The 16,568-nt window shown below is 47.0% G+C and overlaps 1 protein-coding gene across 1 annotated transcript in view; it reads left to right on the forward strand.

Annotated features, from left to right (window-relative positions):
• OVOL1 (ovo like transcriptional repressor 1) overlaps positions 1-16,177 on the forward strand; it is a 17,042-nt gene extending 865 nt beyond the window's left edge. The window contains exons 2-4 of the mRNA XM_087943559.1: positions 9,746-9,936; positions 11,903-12,089; positions 14,200-16,177. Of these exons, the coding sequence (XP_087799685.1) occupies positions 9,746-9,936; positions 11,903-12,089; positions 14,200-14,504 (683 nt within the window). The 3' untranslated portion in view covers positions 14,505-16,177. The remainder of the gene's footprint in view (positions 1-9,745; positions 9,937-11,902; positions 12,090-14,199) is intronic.
• The last annotated feature ends 391 nt before the right edge of the window (positions 16,178-16,568 follow it).

Raw genomic sequence — 16,568 nt, forward strand, 5'->3', positions numbered from 1 at the left:
AAGAGTTAAGCGGATGTCCCATAGTGGATTGGGCCCAGTGGGGGAGGGGAGAGGGGGGAGGAGAAAATGGGGAAGAGGCCCCCGGGTGTGGTGGGGGGAGGGTTAATAGGGGCTCCTTCCTCGGGGCTGGGTCGTTTCCCTCCACTGCCCAAGGCTGGGAGTCGCGATCCTATACGCTCCACCTTATTTTCCAAGGCTGGGGCGGGAGGAGGTGGAGGGGGGAGGGCTAGGAAAGGTCCGTTATCAGGCATCACTTCGAAAGAGGAATCCTGGGCTATTGTACCCCCGTCGTTTGTGTGTGTGGGGGGAGGGAGAGGGTCGGAAGGGGGGGTCGGAAAGGTTGAAAAGCTGCTAATCACACCTGCCCTAGCGATCCCATTGTCTTTCCCCTCCTCCCGCCCCCCGGCCTGGGAAGCGCACTTAAGCGCAGTCTACTCCGCCTTCTGGAATGTTTGAACGCGCCGCAATTTAGTGGTTGGTTGAGTTGGGGAGGCCGGAGGCGCAAATGGGAAGAGAAAAAAAAGAAATAAGGAAGGAAGGAAGGAGGGAGGGAGAGAGAGGGGGGGGGGTCTGGAAAAAAGAGAGGAGGGGCGCGCTTCCCCCCTCTCTTTCTTTCTTTTCCTTTCTTTTCCAAGAGCAAGAAAGGATGGGAAGTTGAAGGTGAGGATCAGGGACAAGGAAGGTGAACTTTGGCCTCTGCTGGATCGGAGTGGATGTTTTTAAACGGGGGAGCGGTTTGGGCTGTGTAACGTTTTTGTCCCGTTCCCCCCCCCCCACTTCTTCACAATCATGGCAAGGAGGTGGAATAAAAGGTGCCAATAAAAAGAGAATAATTGTAACCCCCTGGGGTTGAAATGAGGGGTTCTTAGTGCTTTGTGAACTTTGTGGTTTTTCTTGCAGACATTTTGTTACCGAATTAGGTAACATCATCAGTGCTAGAAGGGAGGGGGGGTTGTGGAAAGGAGGAGGAGGGGGAATGACTGTGGGGTTCTTGATGCTCTCTTGGTTGTTCTCTTGCAGACGTTTCCTGACCCAACTAGGGAACATCATCAGTGCTAGAAGGGAATGGGGTTTGGTCTCAGTTTATCAATCCCTTCTAGCACTGATGATGTTCCCTAGTTGGGTCAGGAAACGTCTGCAAGCTCAGAGAGCACCAAGGACCCCCTCACAGAATAATAAGAGTCGGAAGGGGCCTTGGAGGTCATCTAGACCAGCCCCCCCCTCAGGAGACCCTATACCATTCCTGAAAAATGGCTGGCCAGTCTTTGAAATCTCCAGTGAGAACCCACTGGACTCGTGGGAAAATATTCTGTAATGTTCCTTAGAGGAAGAGTCTAGATAGAAGAACAACAAATACAAACAATTAACCCGGGTTTTGGGCAGTGGTTTGTTTCAATTTAGTTTCTGAATGTTTTGTAAATGTTTAATAAGGAGAATGGGACAAGAAAATCCTGCTGTTACCTAGTCTGGTAACAAGACGTTCAGAAACGAAATTGAAGCGAGTTGCTTAGTTTACTTTATTGTCATTTTGCACCTAGCACCATGAAATTAAATGCCATCTTCAGTGTACGTCATACATATGAAAACCCACATCCTTCACATTCTATACAAATTGAACTGAAAACCCGTGATATTGCATTAATATTTCACTATGTCAGGGGGTCTTCGAACTTGACAACTTTAAGAGTTGTGGACTTCAACTCCCAGAATTCCTCCTCCTCCAGTCATGTTAGCTCAGGAATTCTGGGAGTTGGAAGTCCACAAGTCTTAAACTTGCCAAGTTGGAAGACCCTTGCACTATATAGTAGAATTCAATGTAGGTACAAGCTTGAAGAGCAAAGCACTCCTAAAAATCTAAAACCCGAGCTAGTTTCCCCCCCCCCCCACTATTAACCAGGATTAAACTGTAACATTCATATCACAGGAAGTGTTGCATTCCTGGTTTTAAATAAGGGGGAGGGTGTGTGTGTGTGTGTGTCTGTCTGTCTGTGATGGCTTGGCTGGTGGAAATCCAGCCCCCTCGTTTAGTTCAGAGTTTAGCTGTTTGTGAGAAACCGTTCCTTCTTTGCAAATGCAGCCTCATGATGGGTGTGTGGGCTCAGGCCAGGTTTAACTGGTTTTAGTTGATGAATTGTGGCTGGCTGGATTTGCTGACCAGGTTGAGGCATACCTTGTTTACTCATCAGGTCTCCTCGGCTGAGCCTTTTTTTGGAACTGTCAACTAGCCAGATGCAACCCGGGGTCCCCTTCGGTTCCCAGAATGCTCAACAGCCCCCCGGGGATTTGAAATCTAAACCTTTAGGATTGGTTCAAGGAAAGGGTGCATAGAAGTTTTCAACAGGAGACGGTGAGTTCAAGTCCCACTTTAGCCATGAAAGCTGGCTGGGTGACTTTGGGCCAATCACAAGGAGACAGTGAGTTCTAGTCCCGCCTTAGACGTGAAAGCCAGGTGGGTGACTTTGGCCCAATCACCAGGTGACTGGGAGCTCTAGTCCCGCCTTAGGCATGAAAGCCAAGTGGGTGACTTTGGGACAATCACTAGGAGACAGCGAGTTCTAGTTCTGCCTTAGTCATGAAAAAGCCAGGTGGATGATTTTGAGCCAATCACCAGGCGACGGTGAATACTAGTCCCGCCTTAGGCATAAAAGCTGGACTTTGGGCCAATCACCAGGAGACAGTGAATTCTAGTCCTGAATCACCAGGAGACAGTGAGTTCTAGCCTGCCTTGGGCAGGAAAGCCAGCTGGGTGACTTTGGGCCAGTCACTAGGAGACGGTGAGTTCTAGTACCACCTTAGCCATGATGAAATCTGGCTGGGTGACGTTGGGCCAATCACCAGGAGACCGTGAATTCTAGTCCCATTTAGCCATGGAAGTCAAACTGGGTGACTTTGGGCCAGTCTCACTCTCTCAGCCCACCCCACCTCGCGAGGTTGTTGTTGTAGAGAAAATAGGAGAAGGAAAGTGGGACGGGTTCTGTTCGCCCCCTTGGAGTGACTTCTAAAAATAATAAAGGTGAGCTACAAATAAAAAAGTAAAACAATTTTTTTAAAAAAAGAGCAAACCACCTGGAACCTGGCAAGTTTTGCCTGGTCCGCATTGTTTGCTTCTGATATGAGGACAATCAGATAGTTTTCTGGCTTGTTTCCTTTTTTTTGCCCAATGGTGTTTATTCAGGTTTTTTTTAATGATCCACTGCGTCTGAATATGAATTTTCCTCCGGCAGTGGGGTTAGCGGGGGGAGAGATGGGGGAGACCTCTAAGTGATTTTTAGGAGAGGCTGCTAACGTTTGGCGGAGCACATTTTTCACATTACTTGGCAAGCTACTCTAGCCTCAGCTCAGGACTCTGTAATTAGCATCTAATTAATCACGCTGGCAGCCTGATGCAGGTTTCTCTGTAGATTCCAGGTTTGTGACTGTACATTGTAGGTACATATGTACATACAAGAGGCACATGCATTCCAGCAGGATTCCCGCCATCTTGCTTTCTGGAGCCGTCCAGAATGATCCAAAATGCAAAACGAGGCACGCTGAAGTGCCTGTTAGTCCGCGCACAAGAGAACATCTTTTGAGAAGGACAATGAAAACGACCAGAGTTTTAGATTTCAATCTTGCCCTGAAGTTTTGCGTTCTTCACCTTTCTTGGCTTCTGGCATCCTACGAACAACCCTGCGAGATAGGCTGGGCAGAGAGGGAGAGGGAGGGAGGGAGAGGAAAGAAGAGAGAAGGAGGGGAGAAGGAGGAAGGGAGAGGGAGGAAGTGGGAAAGAGGGAGGGAGAGAGAGGGAAAGAGGGAGGGGGAGAGAGGAAGAGATGGAGAGAGACTGAGAAAGAGAGAAGGAGGGAGAGGAAAGAGAAGGAAAGAGGGAGAAGAGATGGAGAGGGGGAAAAGAGGGAGAGTGTGGGAGAGAGCGCAGGAGGGAGGGAAAGAGGGAGAGAGGGAAGAGAGATGGAGACAGAGAAAGAGAGGAGAGAGGGAGGGAGGGAGAGGAAAGAGAAGGAAAGAGGGAGAAGAGATGGAGAGGGGGAAAGAGGGAGAGTGCAGAAGGGAGGGAGAGGGGTGGGGAGGAAGGAGAGGGAAAGAGAGAGAGGGAGAAGAGAGGGAGAGAGACAGAGAAAGAGAGCAGGAGAGAGGGAGAAGAAAGAGAGGGAGAGAGAGGAGAATATTGTGGCTGGGTTGTGGGATGTGTCTTGAGACCTGAGTTTTGGGCCTCAAAATATAGATAGGAAATTTGGGGGTTTGGACCCCGTTGTCTTGCCTGGGCTGATGGTGTCGCGTGGAGTATCACAACCCCCCCCAAAAGACCATGTGAAACCCCTTCCTCATGACTGCTCACCGGGGGCGCTGGGATTTGAAACCCAACACGTATTGATTTCGATTGATTTATCCCACTTCAAAATGTCGGGAAAACACCAACTCGCTAACTAACTCCAGTTAAAGATCTGAGAAGATAGGTAGATCAATCTCTGTCTCTCCGCACCCCCTCACAACCAAAATTTTGGGGAAAGCTAGGACGTAGGATGGAATACAGGTAGTCCTCAACTTACAACGGTTCATTTAGTGACCATTGAAAGTTACAACGGCGCTGGAAAAAGCAACCGGTTACCGTTTCTCACACGACCGTTGCAGAATTCCTGTGATCAAAATTCAGGCATCTGGCAACTAGCATGACCAGGTTGTCCTCGACTTATGACCACAATGGAACCCCAAATTTATGATGTTAAGTGAGACATTGGTTAGGTGAGTTTTGCCCCATTTTTAACAACCTTTCTTACCGCAATCGTTAAGCGAATTATTGAAGTGCTTAAGTTAGCAACATGGTCGTTAAGCGAATCTGGCTTCCCCCCATTGATTTGGCTTGTCAGAAGGTCACAAAAGGGGATCACGTGACCCCCCCCAGGACATTGCAATCCATCATAAATATGAGTCATTGGCCAAACATTTGAATTCTCATCATGGGACCACAGGGAATGTTGCAAACAGTCATAAGTCACTTTTTTCAGTGCTGTTATAACTTCGAACGGTTGTTAAACAGTTCGTGTTTATGACGCATGGCCCTGCCGGGTCACAACCTTTTGTGACCTTCCGACAAGCGAAGTCAATGGGGATTAACAGAGTTGGAGGGGATCCTGTAGGTCATCTAGTCCAACCCTGCGCCCAAGCAGACTCGCTCAAAAACCGTGTAACTAGCTTAACAACTGCAGTGGTTCGCTTAACAACTATGGCCAGAAAGGCCGTAAAACGGGGCAAAACTCACTTAAAACAACTGTTCTGCTTAGCCAAGGGAAGTTTGGGTGCCAATTGTGGTCTGAAGTTGAAGATTACCCGAAAAACGACGGCTGTGATTATGATCTGCACGACGAGCAAAAACAGTTCTTCTGAGAATGTGCAGAGCGGTGCACTCACAGAGATTATTATTATTATTTAACAGTTTCTACTATTAATCATCCCAGATAACATGTTTTGATGGAAAGGTGGTATTCCTTCAGTTCTTTTGCTTGGAATGCGGTACAATTTATATTTGATGGTTTTTTGGTTTTGGCACCAAACGTCACCTCTTCCTTTTAATTAAAAAAGCGAACTTAAAAGGAAAAATAAATCTGCTGACAAATTTGACAAGCCTCTCTCTTTCTCTCTCTCCTTCGGGCTCCTCCGTTGTGAATTTGAAAGCGAAACGTGAAATTAATGTTGGGCGAAGAATGCCGTTGCAGGGCGCGAGCAGAGTTTTTATTTCGGGATTGGAAAAACCAGCAGAAACTTCTTCTTATAAAGCATGTAATATACTTTTTACGAGAAGACCGTGTATAGAACGGTAATGGTGAACCTTTGGCAGAGTGGCATGGAGAGCCCTCCCTCTAGGCACATGTGCCACTGCCAGCTGGCCTTCTGGTGCACTGGCCAGCTGGTCTTCGAGGGCGCCAGAGCACCCAAAAACACCAAAAAAACCAAGCCATTTTTCGGGCTTTTCCAGCCGTTTTCTGGGCCGTTTCCAGGATGTTTTGGTCCGAAAAATGGCCTGAAAAAAAGCCAAAAGGAAGCCACTTTTTGGGCCTTTTTCAGGCCTTTTCCAGGCCATTTTTGGGCCTTTTTCAGGATGTTTTGGTTCAAAAAAATGGCCTGAAAAATGGCCCCCAAAAGAAGCCACTTTGGGGCCCTTTTCAGGCATTTTTCCAGGCCATTTTTGGGGCATTTTCAGGATGTTTTGGTCCAGAAAATGGCCGGAAAAACAGCCAAAAAGAAGCCACTTTTGGGGCCTTTTTCAGGCATTTTTCCAGGCCATTTTTGGGCCGTTTTCAGGATGTTTTGGTCCAAAATATGACCTGAAAACAGCCTGAAAATGGGCCTGGAAAAAACGCGACTTCCAACCCACTGTCACAGCATGTCCACAACCACGTGATCAAAATTAAGACGCTTGGCCACTGGCTCGCACTTACGAAGGTCTCGCAGTGTCCCAGAGGCCACGCGATCCCCTTTTGCGACCGCCTGACCAGCCAAGTCCACAGGGAAGCTAGATTCACTTAACAACCTGTGGTTCACTTAACAACTGCAGGGATTCACTTAACGTGGCAAGGAAAGTCGGTAAAACGGGGCGAATTTCGCTTAGCAAACGTCTCAGCCACAGAGATTTTGGGCTCCGTTGTGTTTGTGAGGAATTTGCCCGTACTTATGTTGGTTGCAGTGTCCTGGCATCATGCGATCCCCTTTCTCACGAGCCCAGTCAACGGGGAAGCCGGATTCACTTAACGACCGTGTGACAACTGCAATGATTTGCTTAACAATTGTGGCAAGAAAGGTCATAAAATGGGACAAACCTCACTTAACAACTTGGGATTCCATTTTGATCACTCGGTCGCAAAAGGGGATCACATGACACACACACACACACACACACACACACACACCGGAGACACGGCCACCGTTGTAAATATGGGTCAGCTGCCAAGCCTCTGAATTTTGACCACATTACCGTGTGGATGCTACAACGGCCGTTAAGGGTGAAAAACAACCGCTTGGTCACCTTTTTCGGGGCCGTTGTAACTTAGAACGGTCACTAAATGGTTCATATTTATGACAGTCGCAGCATCCCGGGGTTATCCCCTTTTGCAACCTTCTGACAAGTGACGTCAATTTGGGAAGACAGATTCATTTAACGACTGTGTGACTAGCTTAAGAACTGCAGTGATCCACTGTGGCAAAAAAAAGGCTGTAAAACGGGGCCAACCTCCCTTAACAAAGGTCTCGCTTAGAAACAGACATTTTGCACGCCGATTGCGGCCTTAAGTTAGGTAAGATAACAAATAATCAGAGTTGGAAGGGACCTTGTAGGTCATCTAGTCCAACCCCCTGCCCAAGCAGGAGACCCTACACCATTTCTGACAGGTGGCAGTCCAGCCTCTTCTTGAAAGCCTCCAAGGATGAAGCTCCCACAACTTCAAAGATTACCCAAAGAACTCCAGCTGTGATTATGATCTGCTAAATGACCCGTTGTAAGTCCGAGGACTAGCTGTCCCTTCTGCTGAGCTGTCTATTTTTCTTTCTCTTTCTTTCCGTCGTCCAACGGAGTCGGAGAGAATCTGTGTCGTGTTCCTTGCGTACCTTTTAAGGGCCATTGCAACACACAGCCAGCAGCCTCCTCCTTACTCCACCTTTCTGGAGGCAGGTAATGGGCCCTTGAAAAGTGGCGCCAGCCCCGGAAACGCTTAATTAACTCGCTGGGTTGGGCCGCCGCTTTCCAATAACATCCCGGTCAACCGGTTCCAGTCTGTTTACTGCTATTGCAGCTGGCGTTGGGTCCTGATAGAGGGACGCCAAACAAGGAGGGGATAGGTTCTTTTTTATTTTTATTTTAAAAAAATATTTTTTAGGGGGAGGAAAGGGGAGCGGAACCCCGGGCTTATTTCCCAATGTTGCAAAGTCATTGAGGACTAGCATCCTGGCCAGCCTTGCGAAAGTGCCCTTTTGCTTGTTTTGAACCCGCCTCGTTTTCATCTCCAACCTGGGCTGGTTTTTCCAGGTAGCTGGAGGTGGGCCAGCTCTGAGAGGCGTCCATTGGGCTGTGTGTGTGGGGGAAAAAAATAAAAGCCCTGAATGTGGCTTTTGATAAGTGTTCCTAGAGTCTCGGTGGTGTTTTTTCTATCCAAGTGGAGAAAAGCGACTCCCATTTTTTGGAGCGTTGAATAATTCTGCTCTGGTTAGATGTGGAGAATGAGATCCGGTAGCATGGAGGGGTTGCATTCATTGCGGTTCAGGGTAGTGGTTGCCAACCGGTGGGCCGGGGACCACTGATGGTCCGCAAGAAAATGTTGGCGGTCCGCAGAGAAATGTCACCCCCAAAGCAATTAATCCAGGTTGCTCAGGAACACAAGGCTGTGCCACCCACATGGCCTGTGGGAACACAAGGCTTGCATCGCTTGTATTGCACACAACACAACGTAGTGAGGGGAGGGTTGGAAAGGACGGAGTGGGGAAACTTGCCCCACTTGCCCCACATTCCTGGCCTGGCCACCTAGCTGCTTCTTTCCGCTTCTTTCTTCTTCTGCTTTTGGCTACACGCAAGGAAAGCAGCCGAAGTCTTTCTTTCTCTCCCCTAAACTCTGCCAGAAATGAGTCTTTGGGACCCTGCAAGGCCTCCTGCTCCAAGAGGCTGCGCCGGCAAAGACTCATTTCTGGTGGAGTTTGGGGGAGAAGAAAAGACTTCTGCGGCTTCTGATGCTTTCCTTGCATGAAGCCAAAAGTCTCTCTCTCTCTCTCTCTCCCCCTGAGAACGAAGCTGGAGACAGAATCCTGCGATCCCAAATAAAGAACGATCAATCTGTCGGAAATCGGGGTGGGGAATTTTCCTGCAGACTTTTTTTGGGATTTTCCCAGGGTCTCTGGTCCGCGGGATTTAAAATGATGAGTTTGGTGGTCCCTGAGGTCCAAAAGGTTGGCGACCCCTGGAACTTCAGGGCCTTGTGCGATGTCTTGGGCCGTCACAATAAGCCTTGACCTGGTTTGCTAATGAGGGCATGTTAGACTCTTAGAAAGCTGGATAAAATTGAACCAAGGGCAAAAAGAAGTGGATTAAAGCAAATGGGGACTTTGCTGGATGTTCAATTTCACACAGTGATGTTGCATCGTAGCTTAATCCCGGCTTAACATGATGCGTAAACATAACCAGAACTGTCACCCTTGCAAAGATGCTGCAATCTCTCTGGGGACTTACAAGCCACAAATCCTAGTTTGGCTTTTCCTGCATTAGGCAAGAGGGTTAAGATAGTCCTCGACTTGTGACCACTTGTTTAGTGACTGTTCAAAGTTATGCCAGCACGTTAAAAGTGTTTATGGGTAATCCTCGGCTTACGACGAAGAAGGGAAGCCAAAATTTCCATTGTTAGGGAATGCGGTTGTTAAAGTGAATTTCGCCCCATTTTAACCGCCTTTTTTGTTCAGTGAATCCTTCCAAAGTGTGAAGTTAGTCACATGGTTGTTAAGCAAATCTGGTTTTCCCCATTGACATGAAAGCCGCAAAAAAGGACGCTGCGGCCATCATAAATATGAATCAGTTGACAAACTGTCTGAATTTTGATCACGCCGCAACAGTCGCCGGTGTGAAAAACGGTCATAAATCACTTTTTTCTGTGCCACTGTAGCTTTGAACTAAGGGAGTCGTTGTAAATCAAGGACAACCTGTAGTCTAATGGCCTCTAGGAACCCCATCTCTCTCTTTTTCTTAAAAAAAAAAAAATTCCTTTCTCTTCTACAGTCTCCCTGGGCGGATATGCGCTCTGGAAGGACCCGGAACCTTCGGTGGCCGAGCCGCCATCTTTCCCGATGCCGCTGGACATGACCATCCGCAACTCTGTCTACACGGCGGCTCAGCCCCATGGCGCGGCCCACGTGTCCAGTGGGGCATGCCAGGAAAACGAGTCCGACTTCACGCACTCCAAAATCAAGGTAGGACTGACCAGCAGCTTTGCACCCTAGTTTATTACAGACTAGCTCGATACCCGGGCTTCGCTACGAAACTATGTGGTCGGGCTTAGTTTTTGGGGAGGAAAATAATGGGGGTGGTGGTGGAATTCTGCCACTGCCTACCAGCATCCATTGGTATTCACCTGGCTAGAGTCCTGTCAGTGTGTGAGAGAGTTGAGGGCTGTTTGGAAACTGAAACAGTATTTGCTGTGTGAGCAAGGAGACAGCAAGGAGCCTGGGCGTGGCTTAGCTCAACTGTTCTGTACTAAAGCTGCTTGGTGCTGTGAAACTGAAACAGAAGCAGAAACTCTTTTCCTCTGCTTGTGTTTTGCATTTGGAACAGGTTTCTTTTCAGGTGGGGAGGGGGAGTAGAACTCTTTAGCATCAGAGCATGTTAATAATAATAATAATAATAATAATAATAATAATAATAATAATAATAATAATAATAATAATAATAATAATAATAATAATAATAATAATAATATAGGAAATACTAATGCTCTGATGGTCATTTGGAAAAATCCTTTCTTAGTGAGCCCCTAGAAGCCAAGAGGAACATAATTTACGGTGCTGGAGATTTTGTGATGATGCGTGAGGGGCCTTTCGCTTTTATATATATATAGATCAAGGGTCTTCAAACTTGGGAACCTTAAAAACTTGTGGACTTCAACTCCCAAAATTCCTGAGCTAACATGACTGGAGGAGGAATTCTGGGAATTGAAGTCCACAAGTCTTAAAGCTGTCAAGTAGATTAACGAAGCTGGAAGGGACCTTGGAGGGCATCTAGTCCAACCTCCTCCGCCCAAGCAGGAGACCCTTACACCATTTCCCGCAATTTATGACCATTTCTCATGGGCCCCAGTGGGGTTCCCGCAGGGAAGGAGAGACTGTACGCCTAAAAAGCAAATAACAATAATGAAGCGGTAAGGTGTGTGATTGTGTCGACGCCGCTCCTAGGCTGTGCTTGATTAAATCAGGGGCGGGGTACAGATAAAGCGAAGGAAGTTAGTCATATGGGGGGGGGAAAGGCTTCGAGGACCTGGGATGCACCAGCCACAGTTGCGGGCGCGCTCACAAAATGGTAGCCACGTGCAAAACATTGCTAGTTTATTGGTTAAGAAATGTCCCAGATGGGAGGAGAGAGGCAGATTTTTCACCAAGAAGGTAATTTTTTCCTGCTTGGAAAAAATTACATTTCCCTTTTTTTTCTTTCTTTTATTTGTAATTAAAAGAGCAGAACGAAAGAAGGTCTGGAGGGAGCAAAGGAGCAGCAAACCCCAAATGAGGGTTTGTTGGGCTGGTTGGGGTTCGGTTGGGGCCCTGCGGGCAAACCAAGGTGTGAGGAAACTGGGAGGCTTACAAACCATGGATGTGAAGTTATGACAGCAGTGAAAAACACTGACTTAGAGCCAGTCCTCACACTTAGGACTGGTCACAAAAGGGGAATCACATGAGCCCCTGCAACCGTCGTAAATAGGAGTCAGTCGTCAAGCATCCGAATTTTAGTCACGACCTGCTGGGATAAACTGCAATGGTGGTAAGGGGTGAAAGGCGGTCGTACGCCCCCCTTTTTTCGGTGCCATTAGAACTTTTGAACGGTCGCTAAATGAACTGTTGTAAGTCGAGGACTTATTTAGACATTTGATGGGATATTTCGCAACGGGGCATTTTGATGTGCCCGCGGCTTCAAAATGAGGGTTGGGAAAGGGACTCCCTCTCTTGAAAGTCCTACCCGTTGAAAACTGCCATCGGGGTTTGGAAGTGCCAAGCCCCGGTAGGGCAGTGCTCAAAAACTTTTCTGACTATGGGCGATCATGAGGACTAGAATCTTAGCTTCGCTCTGACCGGCAAGGACCACATTTCGGGGAGGAGTGGCGGGCTAGGCTGTGGCAGAACATCAAACCAAAGTGGTTTTTTTGTTTTTTGTTTTTTTACCTTTCCACAGGTGAGCCCGGCTGACGGTCCCCTCGAGCAGTTTTCATGCCCCTTTTGCCAAAAGGCCTTTTCCTACCAACGGATGCTCAACCGCCACCTCAAATGCCACAGCGAGATCAAGCGGCACCTCTGTCCCTACTGCAACAAAGGGTTTAACGACACCTTCGACCTCAAGCGACACGTCCGGACGCACACAGGTGAGCTTGGCGCGGGGCGGCAAGTGGCTGGCGCTGTCACCGGTGCCCAGAATGGCTTTGGAGATTCAGCCGGGGATCATCATCATCTTTTAACAACCCCATAATCCCTTGCAGGGGTGGAGTCCGGGCAACTGAATGGAGCTAGCAGTGTTTTACTGACCGGATGCCTTTCCTGTTGCCAGTGCGGAGTTTAGTTCAGCAGATAAATTCTCAGTGTGCCTGGAGAGGATCAAACTCACCGCCTCCTGATTGTGAGGCCTGAGCTTCTCCTCGCCATGAGATCCAGACAGGGATGATAGTCTGATTTTAAAAAAGGGGATCTATAACAGGGTCTTTCTTAGACGCAGATCTATGGATACGCGAGGGAGGGGAGACTGGTTAGCGGTGGCCTTCCCCAGTTCTCCTTAGCGTACAATGCCAAGACAATAGTTGCGAACACCAAGTTGTGATCTCCCCTAGAAGATCCAAAAAGGAGAAACAGTGGTTGTGCCCGCACAATCAATCCTCCGTTCTGTAGGTAGTCCTTGACTTACGACTTTGAGCCCCGCATTTCTGTTGTTAAGCAAGACGGTTTCCTTGGGTGACAAATGTCTTGGGTGTCCGATCACACTTAGCTAGAAAAGGAATTCCATTCTATTCTTTATATGCTGTTCTTGTTCTGTACCTGTTCCTTTCTGTTCTTGTTCTGTTTCTATTCCTTTTTTTAAATTTTAAAAAATACTTTATGGAGTACAAAAGATTAATATATACAAATATACAGAAATAAAAAAAATAACAAGTCATACAAATAAACATCACCACACATTCTATAATAAGACAAATCTTATTTCTCTCTAATACATTTGATAGTGATTTAGATATCTCATAAAAGGTATTAAATGGCAATTACTTCTTGTCCCTTGTAAAGTAACTGTTATCTATATTGTAATAATACATAATAGTCTATTATTATTATTATTGGATTATAACTATGTATTTTTATAGATGTCCTTTATGTAACTTAGTCAATGAGAAAGAGGAATAAGACTAGTATTTTATAAATTCCTATCTTTTAGTGTGTGTGTGTGTGTGTGTGTGTGTGTGTACATACATACATACATACATACATACACACACATATATATATATGATAATATGTTTCATAGGTTCATTATTTTATGCATTGTTTTCCGGTCTATCCAATTGTACCATTTATCCCAAATCAAATAATATTCAGAGTCATCTTTTCCTTTTAATTTTAGTATATTCCTTTCCTTTCCTTTCCTTTCCTTTCCTTTCCTTTCCTCTCCTTTCCTTTCCTTTCCTTTTTCCTTTCCTTTCCTTTCCTTTCCTTTCCTCTCCTCCCCTTCCCTCCCCCTCCCCTTCCCTTCCATTCTATGCCATTTGTTTCCATTTCTATTAATTCTATTCCTGTTCTGTTTTGTTCTGTTCTGTTCTACTCTACTCTTTCTTTGAACATGTTTCACTTCTCATCCAAGAAGCTTCTTCAGCTCTGACTGGATGGTGGGGAATGGAAGGATTTATATTCCTTGCAGGCAGCTGGTTATTTGCATCTTTTTAAGAGTGTCATCAAGGCCACTTGGAGGTTTATCTGAGTCCTCAGGGTCACCTGAGTGGTGCAAATGGGTGTGGAGCCTCCTTGGATCTGTTGAAAAGACCGTGGAGATAGATGAGGTCGTATATCCCTCCCACCACTCAATTGAGAGAGGGGCCGAGCGGCCTCAACGACTGTCTATAAAAGGATGCAAATGACCAGCTGCCTGCAAGGAGTATAAATCCATCCATCCTCCACCATCCAGAGCTGAAGAAGCTTCTTGGATGAGAAGCAAAACGTCTTCAAAGGAAAAACCAAAAAAGGCCAGTTGCCTCCTGAAAAAGCACCTTTGGGACATAAAACCAGGCGCCTTGCTGAACTGCCTTGCTTAATAACAGAAATTTTACTCCCCGTTGTAAATGGAGGATTACCTGTCACCCTTAAGACAAGAAGAGATTGTCACTTGGGAGGGTGCCACAAGCGCAGCAATTGTCCTCGGGCAACCTGGGTTGTCTGAACTCACCCTGGATCCTTCCTCCTCCTCTTCCTCCTCCTCCTCTCTCCCCCGCCCTGCAGGTGTGCGTCCTTACAAATGTGACCTGTGTGACAAGGCCTTCACCCAGCGCTGCTCCTTGGAGTCCCACCTGAAAAAAATCCACGGGGTGCAGCAGAGTTACGCCTACAAGGAACGCCGGGCTAAACTTTACGTCTGCGAGGATTGCGGATCGACGGCCGATAGTCAGGAATCTCACCTGCGACACCTGCAGGAGCGACACCCCGACAGTCCGCTACTCCGGAAAGCCTCGCGCAAGGCGGCTACCACCCTTCACGGCATCATGGGGGCACCGAGCATCCTTCATAGCTCTGCTCCTTGTTCCTAAACATCCCAGCCCCCCTTTTTTTTGGGGGGGGGGTACCGTTGTTCCTTTGAACTTGGGAAGTCTTGCCCAGGGGGCGGGGGCAAAGGACGGGATGAGTTTGGCTGCTGGACCAGACCGCCAGGTCCGGTATTTCGAACCCGGCGTGGTTGAAAAAGACACCGCGTAAAAAGTGAATCTCCACAAATCTTTCATGAAGCGCTAGGGAAATTATTATTATTTTTTTAAAAAAAAAATCTGGATCGGACTTCCGGATGGGATGATGGCGGCTTTGAACGTTAGAAAGGAGCTCATTTTTGGCTGCTTGGCAGGCCAAGACTTGGGGGAGTTGGGGTGGGATGATTCTCAGAGGTCATCTAGTCTGACCCCCTTTGGCCCATGCTTAAAGGACTTCTGGATAGGAGGACAGCGGCTTTCAATGTTAGAAAGGGGCTCAGTTTTGGCTGCGTGGCAGGCCAAGGCTTGGGGCGGGATGATTCTCAGAGGTCATCTAGTCTGACCCCACTTTAGCCCGTGCAGGAAAAGAATTTTCGGATGCATCTTAGTTGCTTGCATTGGGGCTGCCTTTTAAATCCTCGCTGGGGTTGGGATGCAATAGTGTCTCCGAAGCCTGGATTTAGAATTGTTTGTTCACCGTTCTTTGAATCCGTCGCCTATTTCCGAGGACGTTGATGAATGGTGTGAAAGATGTGAGCAGCCGCCTTGAGAGTCAAGGCAAAATAATTTTTCAAGGTTAAAATTGTTCACCAACTGATTCCCATCACCGAAAGATGGCGAGTTACCCGTTTCCCTGGGTATGCGCAAGCAGAGGCTCGGGGTTTGAGAAGCGATGGGATAGTTTTCCACCTTTGATTAAGGAGAGGGGGGTTGGGCTAGATGACCTCATAGCATCCCTTCGAGCTGTATGTTACGATTTTTCCACCTCGGGCCCCGATCAAACTAGTCTGACCTTGGAGATTAAGTGCCTGGACCTGTTTGTTGGCTATCAGGACGGAGTTTGAACGGGAATTCTATTTTTAAAACAAGAACAATCTCTGGACCGATTTGGGGGTGTCTGGATGAGGTTTTGCAAGCTTCCATGATACACACAACCCCTCTTTTCTCTCCAGAATTCAAGCTCTGACATTCTGGATTCTGGTGAGGTTTTTTTTTGTTTTCGTTTTGGTGATCCTTTTGAACCGATGCAAAAAAATGTATTATTTATCCAGAGTCGAGGAACCCCTGGATTTTGAGTTTTATGATTTTTTTTTAAAAAAGATATATACAGTACAGTATTGGATTGTTGATAAGGACTGCATCATTTCTGACCGGGAGGCCTCTAGCCTTTTTGAAATGGGGCAGAAAAAGGGAATTATTAAGCAAGTACAATGGTACTAATAAGGGGTATCATTTTTATTTAATATTATACATGTGTGAAGACGGGGTCCCTGCCACGGCGTGGCGAGGAGACACCGAAAGCTAATTTTTTTTGGCATCTTAAGGGATAAGAGGCATTACGCCAAACAACAGGGTGTGGATCTTGTTTACAAATCGGCCATGTTTTCTCTTGACTTTGGGGGAACGAGCTTGGCCTGTGAACTTTTAATGTTATTATATTATTCGTAATCTTATTATTCTTCCCCTCCTTACCTGTTAATTAAAATAAAGGAACTGGATTCTCTCTGCGAGCCTGGGAAGTTGCACATCATTTGGGACTCCAAAGGTGTGTCTCGAAGGGCACCTAAATGTATGTTGTAACGATGAGGCAGTCGAGGTGTTTGATCATGATCAAATGAATCATGATCAAACACCTCGACTGCCTCATTACAACAAGTGGCGCATGAACAGGGACCCTCTTACTTCGTCCAGAAAGGATTTGGTGCACCTTCAACCCTTTGCGGTTTCTTCAACCTTTTGGTTTCTGTAAGTATGGGGTCTTCGCTTTCTGAGGAACAAAGGAAGCATGTAGATGAATTAGGCTATTTGTTGAAGAAAAATAATACTGAGGTACCAGACAAAAATCTCTTAAGGCTGGTCCAGGAGATTGTAGCTCAGTGCCTATGGTACCCAGAAAAGGGGTCTTTAAAA

Source organism: Notechis scutatus, chromosome 14 (assembly GCF_049901735.1).
Source record: "Notechis scutatus isolate UNSWTSFEM ecotype Mainland chromosome 14, rNotScu1.2, whole genome shotgun sequence".
Taxonomy (NCBI): Eukaryota; Metazoa; Chordata; class Lepidosauria; order Squamata; family Elapidae; genus Notechis; species Notechis scutatus.